The sequence below is a fragment of the Eptatretus burgeri genome, chromosome 6, assembly GCF_056783735.1.
Source record: "Eptatretus burgeri isolate ZD-2024b chromosome 6, Ebu_testis_v1, whole genome shotgun sequence".
NCBI classification, from domain to species: domain Eukaryota; kingdom Metazoa; phylum Chordata; class Myxini; order Myxiniformes; family Myxinidae; genus Eptatretus; species Eptatretus burgeri.
The window spans coordinates 92,726,583-92,739,151 of NC_140966.1; the positions used below are offsets into that span (position 1 = coordinate 92,726,583).

Sequence of the window (12,569 nt, forward strand, 5' to 3'; positions counted from 1 at the left end):
GAAAACGAAGTATAGCATGATATTTCAAAAATGTATTGGGCCCGATATTTTCTTGTGCATCAGCATTACATAGTGGAGGTATGTGCTCTACCGAGTGCCCTTCCAGTTGACATTGTTAATGGTTTTGATAATTTAAGTTTGATTGCTATTTGATTCCTTTTCTTCAAGCAACCAAATCTATGCAATCAGATAATTACAGATAAATGACAAGCTTAGTGATACATTTAATATAACGTGATGATTAAATAATTCCAAACCCCTGAGACAACAAACACAGTGGTTTGTTTGGTGCAGCATGCTCACCATCACAGTGGGTCCCATTCAATAAAGGATGAAATGAATCAGGTCGACCAGTGGTCGGCCGATATCCATTTTGGCAGATGCAGCTGAAGGATCCGGGGTTATTTGAGCAGTTTGCTCCAACACCGCACACTCCTGGATCCACTCGGCACTCGTCCACATCTAATGAGAGAGCAAATGGGTAAGAAACAAGAAAAAGAGCAATAAGATATTACAATCCCTCACCAGGACTTCTTTTGAGTGGTGTATTTTTATAAGGTAAATCAGGTATTCAGGTAAATCCAATATGGCTGCCAAACCATGTGACCTATGATGTCATATATGTGACTTTTGTTCCTCATTGATAGGTGGTCATATGTGTAAAGTTTCACCTGAATCTTTTCAGCCATTTCAGAGAAGAAGATTTTTGAAGGTTTAAAGTAAAACAAAAAAACAATATGGCTGCCGAATCACGTGAACGATGACGTCATCCAAAAATTTTGTGGACCATTTTATACCTAGATGACCCTCAAAATTTTTTATACTGATTACATGCAGCATTCTACATCTGCAATTATGATGTCATAATGAAGGCAAGCACCTATGACATCATAAAATACCACACTCATTCCCCATGAGGAGTGCTTGCTGTGTGCCACTTGTACACCCATGGCTTGGGGAACACTTGCGTGAAGTTTCCCCTCGATTTGTCCAGCTGTTCTGGAGAATATTTTTATAGGTTTCAGGGTAAATCCAATATGGCTGCCAAACCATGTGACCAATGACATCATATGTGTAAAGTTTTGCCTTGGTCTGTAAAGCCACTTCAGAGAAGAATATTTTTTGAAGGTTTTTCTTTTAAAAACATTATGGTTGCTGAATCACGTGACCAATGACATTATTAATTTTTTTTTCTGTGGACCATTTCTCCCGAGATGACCCTCAGAAAATTTCATACTGATCAGATGTGGTGTTCTACATAACCAATTATGATGTCATAACGAGGACACCTATGATGTCATAAAAAATCACACTCATTTCCCATGAGGACTTGCTGTGCACCAACAACAAGGAAACAACAAGGAAATCCAACACAGGTGGGGGCCATTCAGCCCATCATGCCTGCACGAACACCACACCAACCCAAGATCCAAGAAAGAAAATGCAAAAAAAAAAAATGTTTTTAATTCATGTAAGAAAAAAAAAAAGTTTTTTTTTTTTTCTTTCTTTTCTGCCCCTCGGAGTGGAGGCATGGCCTTGGTTAAAAACACACATCAACCACACAACCCCCTTAACAAGACCTCCATTAACAGCACTCCCTACACAATCACCCATCAATACTCAAACTACCTAAAAGTCTTATCAACATCCCCATAGCGCCTCTATCTTCTTAACTTCCCGGTACCTATCTAATTCTAATTTAAACTTGTCTACTTTTTTTCTGCTGCCACTAACTTTCCATGGAGACCATTCCATGCATTAACTACTCTCTGAGTGAAAGTCCCCTGCCTTACTACCATCTTAACTCTCCTCTTCTTTACTCTCAGGATATGGCCCCTGGTTCTGTCACTGTCTGCTCTGTTGAATCATTCATCTGCACTTATTTTATCTGTACCTTTCATTATCTTGAACATCTCTATCATATCCCCTCGCAACCGCCTCCGCTCCAGTAAATAAAGCCCTGTCTCCTTCAACCGCTCCTCATAGCTGAGTCTAGCTTGGCCCGGAACCAAGCGAGTAGCACGACGCTGAACCTTCTCTATGGCATCTATGTCCTTCCGGAACTGTGGTGACCAAGCTCTTAGTTTCAAGTTTCCCCTTGTGCGGTTTCAGAGATACAGAGGTCCAAAGTTTCTCCATTTTTCCAATATGGCTGCCACACCACGTGATGCATAACATCATAATTATCACGGAAAACTTCTGCATGAGTATTTGCACCAATGGTGAAAATTTCTTCTCAATCCGACAAGCAGTTGCGGAGAAAAATACTAACGTTCTGTGTAGACAAACAAACAGTCAAGCACACAAACAAACAAACAAATGAAAAATCACTCACAGAGTGACAACTTGGCAAAACAGCACAAAGTAGAATGGCACTCGGCAGAGCGCATACCTCTGCCAGGTGGAACAGTTCACGTTTTGTAACCCACTGAATGGCTGGATCCGAACCAACATCCAATCCGCTTGTTCTTTTCACCAATCCAACTCATCCACCTTATTTTGGCATAACTCGTCCACAACTTTTTGAGATATCGTGATATATTTAGTTTTTGGCCCGATCTATCAATTTTAGAAATTAGGTCTGTGTTTACCTTTTGACCTTAAAATTAATTGTGATTCAATTTCAGCGACCTGACATGAAAATGCTCTTCAAATTTCAAGTCAATCGGATGAAAATTGACAATTTTAGAAAATTCGGTCCAATTTTGCCCAAATTGGGCTTTTGGCCAATGTTTATCTCAAAAATAATAGGTGGTTGAATTAATCGACCTGATATGCAAATAGTCTTCAAAGTTCAAGTCAATCAGATGAAAATTGACAATTTTAGAAAAAAAATAAAACAAATAGGCTAATTTTGGGTTGACCTTTTGGCCTATGTCGACTTTTGACCTAAGATAACCTCCAAAGTAGTATGTGCTTGAATTGACTGACCTGATCTGCAAATCCTGTTCAAATTTCAAGTCAATCGGAAGAAATTTGAGGATTTCATTTTTTTTTTTAGCTCAAATTGGCCTATTGGCCTTTGTCGACCTCTTCAGTCGACCGAATTTTAGGAAATTTCAATGCGGGACTGTCGCAGGGTCGGTGGCAATAATCTCTGAAAAATTCAGGTCGATCGGTTGAGTGGCTTGGGCTGGAGGCGAGCAGACAGACAAACACACAAACACACACATACACACACACACACACACTAACAAAGACAAACAAACAAAGACAAACAAACAAACTGAGGCGATCAACATACTTGTCAAAAAAAGTTCTTTTTTTTGCCAAGTAACAAACAAATGGACACCAATGCAATACCCTCTCCGAATCGTTCGGTGAGGGTGACGATGTTGAAGTTGGATGTGGTAGAGCAAGGATAAACTGGTTGGAAAAGGGAAGACCATATGTGCCTCCTGTTTATCTTCCTCTGTCCTGGTTAAATTTTCAATATCCTGAATGTATGTGGCATGATGATACAGATGTAGCACAATGATATTTGAACTGTTTCACCTCCGTTTGATCTCCATCTTACGACAATACAGATTGATACTTTGCAGGCACGGCGTTACATCAAATTGTGTACCTTCCTTGAGTTGTACGTTAAGTCTGAGACCCATATGCTGGCATTTGTGCGAAGACTTTTAATATACAAAAGTGTCTTTCGACATAGGAGTTGAGGTACTGCCCAGGCCCCAGAAAAATGTTAAATATTGACTAAGCTGTAGGCAACAATTGGTCCAACTATTTTACAATGTTCCTTGACAGCAGTTTACATGCCTTAATCACCGAGTGTGTGATTGCTGGATGAACCGCAGCTCCTCCATGATATATATACCAACGATATGTGGTGTGTTTCCATGTAACATGTGAAACTGATGAGGCTTTCTGAGTCAACAATTGCCTGCTTTTTGTTTGAGATATTGGATCTTTTGTAAACATAGAGTCCATATAATTAATTCCGATTTCATAATTTAACCACCTGAGAGCTTTCCAGAATCACTGCTCACCTCCACTAATTTGTTCCTCATCTGTTCCTCTTTTTTCCCCACCTGTGGAACTAACTTCCACATTCTCTTTAATATCATTCTTCCCTCCAGTTCTTCAAGACAACTATTCACCACCATCTCAGATCATCCCCCACACAAAACCATGATGTTTTCTCCACCCATTAAACCACCCAACCCCCACCCACTAAATTTTGCTTCTGTATCTATCTTGTCCACCCCTTGCATTTTTCTCTACCCCTCATGGTTGCGTGCATTCCTTGTTTGCTCGCCTCCGTCTATTTTCTCCCTCGCCCCTACTGTTCACATTTCCCCCCTCTCTTTCTGCTATTCCTTTTGTCATGTTGCGTTCTGATCCGTTCTGTGTTCTCACTCTTCCATGTGCCTGTACTCTGTGTACAAAAAACAACAAACAAGCAGTAGAGCTCAGAGGTAATGAGTTATCTCCAATCAATATCTGTTCATAAAAATAGTTAATGAAAATCAAGTTATGCATCTCATTGAGAAAGGGATGCAGGGAAATCAAGCCCAATGTCGGATGTAGTGATGAATTGTTTGTATGCTTGAAGGTTGCATTTGTATGTCCATTATGGCTGACAGCAGCTTGATATAAGCAATGCCATTCTTCTAAGTTTTATTGTCAATCCCCTTGCCTATTTTGTCTTCAAATGAAGTATCATGGTTGTTTTTCCAATCTCAGGAGAACAAAGATCATAATGTTTCAAATCTTATGAAATGTGTTCATTTTTACTGGTCTAAAAATGGTCGAGGACGCTTGGCAAACATCCCATATGTTGTGTGTTAAAATCCAGCTGGAAGCAACAGTTTAAACGGCTTGGTTTGCTATCTCCTGGAAAGTAGAAGGTCATCTCAGTGGAATTACCGTGTCACTGTTTGGCTGTCATTGAATACCCAGATGGCTGATTAATACATTCAGGAAGAGGGCAATGTGCTTGCCCCACCTGCTCTCCTCTATATGTAATGCCAGTCCACACATTGCAGTTGATTCTTAATTGCCTTCACCGTTCTGACCTCTAGAATGCTAATAATGAAAAGGCAGCGCTGATCAAAACCTTGCTTACGGCGAAGGAAATCCATTTTTGTAAAAATCACTCTGATAACTTGTGTCATTGTCCTGCATATGTTGCATGTAGAATCTCCTCCATAAGCCTTAGTCAGTGAAGACAAAAAGAATGAAATACACGTCACAAAGAGATCACTTCAACTGAACTCATTTTGGTATTTATTGAAAATACCAGTTTATGTGCAAACAAGGCGCATTACCCCACACACGAAGCGCAATGTGGGGAAAAGCAATTGCTTCACTTTGTCTGTCTGTCTACAGACGTCGGTCTATGATCGAGGAACAACTTAATTTAATTTGAGTGTTATATTTTGAACATGAATCAGGACACGAACCTGTAGTTTATCAGTGATTTCGCTCTGAATTTGTCAATTTTTACAGAATCTTGTCCTGAGTGGCCATGCACACAGAGGAGTCAAGTAATTTTAAAAGTCTGTCTGCCTTTCCTCGAAAAATGTTTGAAAAAAACTCAAGACGCAATGGCATATGTTCGAAATTATGGCAGGCCTGACCTCTTGATTACGTTCACTTGCAATCCATCTGATCCACAGGACTATCCTATCCTGATAGCACTGTGACAAAACAAATGATCCATAGGTCCTGTGGAACACTTGACCTACAATCTGCCTGCATAAAAGATGGAAAATTGTCAAAAAAATTCCCAAGAAAGCTTCGACAAGAGACAGACAGATCAAGATGGATATCCACTCTACTGAAGAAGGAGACCAGATGGTGGCTTCACCACCAAAAAGAAGCAATGTTGCAATGGTGAGGAAATAGTAATTGATAACCAGTGGGTTGTTCTATATTCTCCTCCACAATGCAATATCTTCGAGGCACACATTAATGTTGAATTCTGCAGCTCCATCAAGTCCATCAAGTATGTCTGCTCGCACATCAACAATGGTCATGACATGGTAGTCTTTGCCTTGCACAATGAGGCCAGAAAAAAAGTTTAACAGTATCAAACTGCAAGGTACATTTCCAGCAGTGAGGTAGTTTGGAGAATCTTGAGTTTTCCAATTCATGAGCACTATCCCACAGTGGTACAGCTTGCAGTCCATCTCGAGAATGGACAGAGGGTTTCCTTTACAGATGAAAACATCCACCAGCAAGTACAAGAACCACCAACAACCACACTCACTGCTTTCTTTAAGCTTTGCCAACAAGATGATTTTGCAAGAACCCTGTTGTGCCAAAATATTACACCTGGAAAGCCACCAAAAAGATCTGGAAGAGATGTGTGTGCAAGGTTCACCTGTTGATAGCCATCCTAGAGTCAAATCTGGTGATGCATTTGGCATGGTATATACAGTCCATTCAAACTTCCATGAATGCTTTTTCTCTGCCTACTTCTGCATACAGTCAGAGGACCAACATCACTTGCTGACCTCCGTTCCTTTACTGGCCAAGTCTGTGCTCCAGTCCCATGAAGTGTGCCATCTTTATGGCCTTTTGGAGGACTAGTGCATGCCCGTATGTGTGTTCCCGTATGTGCGTGGCCGTACGTGTGTGGCTGTACGTGCGTGGCCATACGTGCATGGCCGAACATGCAAAAAAAAAAAAAACTTTCAAACCACATGCCAGAAACAACAACCACACTTGCTGACTTGCTGAGTTCCTTCGCTCTCGCGTGCCCGTACGTGCGTGGCCATATGTGCGTGGCCATACGTGCAAAAAAAAAAACTTTCAAACAACTACACAGGCCGTTCCTTCGCTCTCGTAAACGCCGACTGGATTGGGGCATTGTATTTATCTATAAATGCGCATAAGAAATTGAGAAATTATTATAATAGAGTAAGTCATCACTTTCCGGAAGTCCGTACGTTGTAACCCATAATGGGGAATGCGGCTGAGGATCTCTTCCCCAACGGCCACGCCTACGCAGCAATGTGTCCTGTCATTGGTTTGGTAAATAAATGGCCATAACTTGGGAACCACTTGTCTGATTAGTATCAAACCTTGAAAAGGCACATCCACAGGGCCCCAGCAATATACCTGGCAAGTTTCAATTAGATCGGACCAGTGGTTGTTGAGAACAACCATTATTCAAAGAAAGATATAGGGATGGTGTCACATGATCATTTCTTGTGACCATCCCTTAACCTTGTTTGCATACTTTTTTGAGGAAAATCCAGACATCCTTATTACTTTTTGACATTTTTGCTGGATTATGATTTGGATGTAATTGTTTTTCAATTATATTTGCCCTCATTTCAAATTTGTTGATGTTCTTTTTCACCTGGACAATGCCAGGTACCCCCAGCTAGTACTGTATAAAGGTAAGCTTTTCAAAAGAAAAAAAAACGTACAAGTTTCCACGATTTTCTAACTTACTTGTAGTTCTCGCAAGCATTTATAATTTTTGCTACCGTGTTGTTTTATCACCACGACATCACAGAAGCCTCCATTATACAAACAAATGGATTACATTAGTTTTTTGTCGGAAAAAAAAAGGCATCTACACGTACTATTGCAACTACAAAGCCTTGTTTCATTCTAACCAACTTTCATAATCAAATCGAATCAACCAGAAAATAACAAGAAGTTGTGATATCAAAGGATCTTTGTACACCCACGAACTAACCACCAACTTCTTGTGAATTTTTTTTTAGATCCTCCTGGAGGATCTTTAAGTCTTACTCACGTTGTTGTTCTTAATCTTCTTGTTGTGGACTTTTTTTGTTTCACAGCCTACAGTTTTCATCGAAACTTCCTGAAACTTGGCATATATATGTAAAAATATCCTACGCAGACAGAAACCATCTCCGATTTTGAAAATTCCTCCTCGAAAAAAAGTTATGACATCAAAATATCTCCGCTAATGGAAATCGCCTAAAAAATTATCGCAAACTAGGCAAGCTTTTTGAATTCTGTTTGCGGGAATCGAACGGGGCATTGGCAGAGATGAATTACCGCACATATCATACATCACTATGACGTCATATCAATTCTTATGACGTCATTCCTATTTTTTGACATTTTTTGTTTCACAACCCAGAGTTTTCATCGGATCTTCGTGAAACTTGCCATGTATATGCAGAAAGCCCACGCGCAGGTAGTAGCCATTTCCGATTTTGGAAATTCTTCCTAGAAAAAAAGTTGACGTCATAATATCGCCGCTAATGGAAATCGCCGATACCATTATCTCCGAAACTAGACCAGCTGTTTGAATTTTGTTTGCGGAAATCAAGCCGGGCATTAGCACCGGTGTTTCACAGGAGTGATTCAACAATGTTTTCGCCGTCCATCGAATGTACGTTAAGCCGGGTGTCCTGTCTGCTGTCATTAGTTGGTGGACGTTGAAATGTCCTTCGCCAAGAGTAAACGAGTTATCGCTGGCACCCTGAACAAACGATAAATTCCTACCCAAACTAACTACAGCAAAAGCAATGGCAACCCACCTAGTATCATCCTTGCCAAGCAACTGAAGACCTGCTTTCAGGCAGAGCACATAATCAAACAATCTATCAATCTTTTCAAGCTCTTTCCCTTTTATCACTCACAATTGTTATCTTTTCTAAATCACTCCATTTCTCAGTTTCACTTTCCTTCTTCCACTTCTTTCAAATTTCTGCATTCTGTCACAACCTATGTGTTTCTTCTACTCAATATGTTTTAAGGTTAAATCAATCCTATCCGATTGTGTATGCTTCTTCTAACACGTTAGAAGAACGAAGAAATCAGCATTAAGTACGAGAACGGCACTCAGGGAGAGCGCACACCTTCGCCAGGGTGAACACTTTACGTTTTGTTGCCGACTGATCGGCCGGATCTTGATCGATACCTGAAATAAAATCGAACCGGCTTGTTCTTGTCACCAACCCAACTCTTTCACCAAGTTTTGTAATAACCCGTCCATAACTTTTTGAAATATCTTGCTATACACGATATAATTTTTAGCCCTGTCTCTCACTTTTGAAGAATCACTTGGAAAATGAAAAAAAAAATTTAATTCTCATCCGGATGATGATTTTCACCAAAATTTCATCAAATCTTCCTTATCACACTCAGAAGCTCTCCACCAAATTCCGTTTGTTTTTTTTGAAAAATGAACCATCCAACACTTTTTAAAATATCATGCAAGATATAGTTGTTGGCCCTATTTCTCAATTGTGGAAAATTAAATATATATATATATATATATATATATATATATCTTCTTCTTCTTCTTTAGGCTGCTCCCGTTAGGGGTCGCCACAGCGGATCATCCGTATGATCCGCATAGTGATTTGGCACATGTTTTACGCCGGATGCCCTTCCTGACGCAACCCTGGTCGCCTCTTACGACACAGGGAAGATATATATATATATATATATATATATATATATATATATATATATATATATATATATATATATATATATATATAAATATATATATATATATATATATATATATATATATATATATATATATATATATATATTATCATGATTGATGGAATATATATTTAACTCCTGTCCTTATGTTTGGAACATAGTTAAGTATTCTTGAAAAATAAATACAGATTAATCTAGTCGTATTTTAGCAAAAGCTGGAGAATCAATCATGCATGCTAATTGCTAACTCTCAGACTTACCATCACATTTTATGTGTCCAGTACCCACAAATCCTTCCTTGCATGTGCACGTTTTCTCTGATGAACACACAGCATCTGGATGACACGTCTGACAGATGTCATCTGGATCATCAGTGCTGAGTTCCTCATAATCGTCCGCATTGTACTCAAAACTGGCCTGACCATTCATGCCTGAAACAAAAAAGCAAAAGTGAAGCATGAGACAATGAAAGATAAATTTTTGGAGAAACGAGGATCTTCTTCTTCTTTCATTAATGGCCACAATTATTTCCACATTCTTGTGGGGTTGGCTGGGGTTGGAAGTTTTTTTGGCCAAAGTCCTTCACAAAGCAACAAGCCAGGCCTGGCACTGAAAGAAGTAGTTCGGAAAGGAATTTGGAATTAGGCCATGGTGTCAGTGATAGCTTGCCTATTCCTCACAAAGAACACTGTGGGATATTCAACATCCACCAACTAATGCCAACAGACGGGATCTCCGTTTAACATCCATCCAAGGGACAGCACACACACTGATGGATCACCCTGTCTGTGAAACACCGGAATGACAGTTTATAGCTGGGTCAGGATTCAAACCCAGGGTAGATAGCTTAGAGGAGAGTGTGCATACCTCTCGGCAATCCTGCCAACCATTAGGACAACTGAGGATGGGGATGCAAAAATGCTTTCAATGATGTGAGGTCACAAAGGGAAATAAAATATATATTTTCAAAGAATATAATGTCACTTGACTTGTTTACAAAATACAGTACAACTTTGGTAACCCACTGGGTTACACTGTGTTCTATTTCTGTGTTCTATCTGCCAAATTATCAAGTGAGGAAGCAGCAGATGCCATTTGAAAAGTTTTTGGGATGACTGAGCGAAGATAAGACTCAAACTACCAACCTATCAGACTCTGGGGAAGAAAGTCTATCCATAATGCTAATGATAAGTCTTTTTCAAGTTACAAAGAGAGAAGTAAAAATAATTTATAAAATAGATATACATATGGTGGACAAAATGGAAACACCAGGGTACATGGGCCATACAACATAATGTTGCAGGAATTGCTTCTTGGGGTTAATATTGTATAGTTTAGAAATAGTTATTCCATTAGTACATGTATTTACATAAGAGTGAGGAAATTTAATTGTGATGAAGGATTATGCTTTGATATTTGTATAGAAAGCTGTATCCTCCCTCCCGAATGTTTGTGTCTAAAACTGCTTCTCCCTTTTAATGTTCTATCCTTTGTAATTTGTCTTATTTGTGCTTTGTAGAGGAGTCTGGCCAAGCAATGGTAGGGACTTGCTCATTTTGGTGCCAAAGCCCGAGCCTCGAACGTTCGGGAGGAGTTGAGAGGTTAAATGGAGGGACTTCCCAATAATTTAGGGCCAAACCACGAATTGGTGTAGGGCAAACAGGGTGGTGACATCACGAGGCAGGGTACAATGTACTGGGTGCCCATATAAGGCCAACAATGCATGTGATACTCGCCCAGAGGCGAAGTTAGGGGCAAGCATCCCGTGTAATTGCACAGGGCCACGAGATTACAACTTGTGACTTGTGATAAACACAGCACAAAGGGAATGCTCCATCGCAACGAAAGAAACCACTGTGACGTAATGTAATGAATCAATTAAAAAGGTTTTCCCTGATGTTTAACGAGACAGGACAATTACAAAATTAGGGGTGAGGTCAGGTTCGTTAAGAAAGCGAGTGGAATAATAACTACTTTTAATGTATACAAATACAACAATAATCACAATAAAATTTGTTTAATTCCTAATGTTAAAATATATATATATATATATATATATATATATATATATATATATATATATATCGATATTATTTTATATCGACGGAACTATGCCAGCAGCGCTAAAAAGAGAGAAAAGCTCAACAATAGTGTGGGGGTAGGGTAGAAAATCACCCAAAATTAACTTTTTCATTACACAAATGTCAAAACCAGAAAAGGGTCCAAGGCCGAGCACATGTGCTGGGGTGTGTTCCATGACCAAGCAGCCAGCTAGGTCTCGCCAAGTGGGTGAAGCACTCAAGCAAACACTCGAACAAAACAGATGATAAGGAACAGCTGGCTCGGCGAGCGATAGCAAGCTTATTGGTAATGGAACATACCCCATGGACCAGCTTTTTGCATGAGTTTATGTTTATGGCTGGTGTTGAGATAAGGAGGTTACCATTATTCGAATGACATAAAATAATTTGAAATTTATCTAAGGGAGCAGCTGGCGGGGGATCACGTTATTCTTTTTATTACTGCCAATTATTGTATGATTATTATTATTGTTCATGTTATAATTAATATTATTATTTTGCAACACTGTAATGTTGAATATTATTATTAACATGCTATATTATCATTATTCTGAGATATCCTTGGAAAAATGGCACGATAAGGTGGAACGACGCTCAAGCTCCCGTATATACACCTTTCCAATGCAGAATAGGCAATAAAATTAGGCCATGAGCCAGAGCCAGTAACTTTTGGCCACCGGTACCATCCGATGGGAATAATGCTCATCATAATTTTTGGCAGGGAATAGATCTCTCCAGTCAGAAACTTTGTTATAGCATTGCATTGGTGGTAGCCCTTTGTGTGTTATTCGCCGTTTAGTAACCCCATCCCAAAATAAACTTTTCTGAAACCGGCGCAAGATAAAAGAAGACATTCTATTTAAAACTAATGGTTCTCTCTTATTATAGGCTATATCTTCTTGAAAATTGTTAGGCATGAGCTCATGGCATTTGCTTTTCAAAACAGTTGTTAAAACTAGCCAAGAGTTTAGTGTTTGCAATTACAGGCACTGATAATCCAGTGCTGATACATTGCAGAACATTTCCATCTTTGAGTCAGACGATGGAGAAAGTTTAGATGAGCACATTGAAGAACTGGATAATGATTATGAT

General features: G+C 39.4%; 1 protein-coding gene across 8 annotated transcripts in view; it reads right to left on the bottom strand.

The window, feature by feature from the left end:
- Positions 1-12,569, bottom strand: part of LOC147025342 (sushi domain-containing protein 1-like) — a 105,207-nt gene that overhangs the window by 68,881 nt on the left and 23,757 nt on the right. For 7 of the 8 annotated variants that reach the window (XR_015059465.1, XR_015059464.1, XM_085886233.1 and 4 more), the window contains exons 2-3: positions 9,657-9,827; positions 304-462 (exon numbers count right to left, since the gene is read on the bottom strand). Coding sequence is in view for 6 of the 8 variants with exons in the window: in XM_085886233.1 (XP_085742359.1) it covers positions 304-462; positions 9,657-9,827 (330 nt within the window). In the remaining 2 variants the exon portion in view is untranslated. The remainder of the gene's footprint in view (positions 1-303; positions 463-9,656; positions 9,828-12,569) is intronic. The other variant, XM_085886231.1, reaches the window with a different exon arrangement.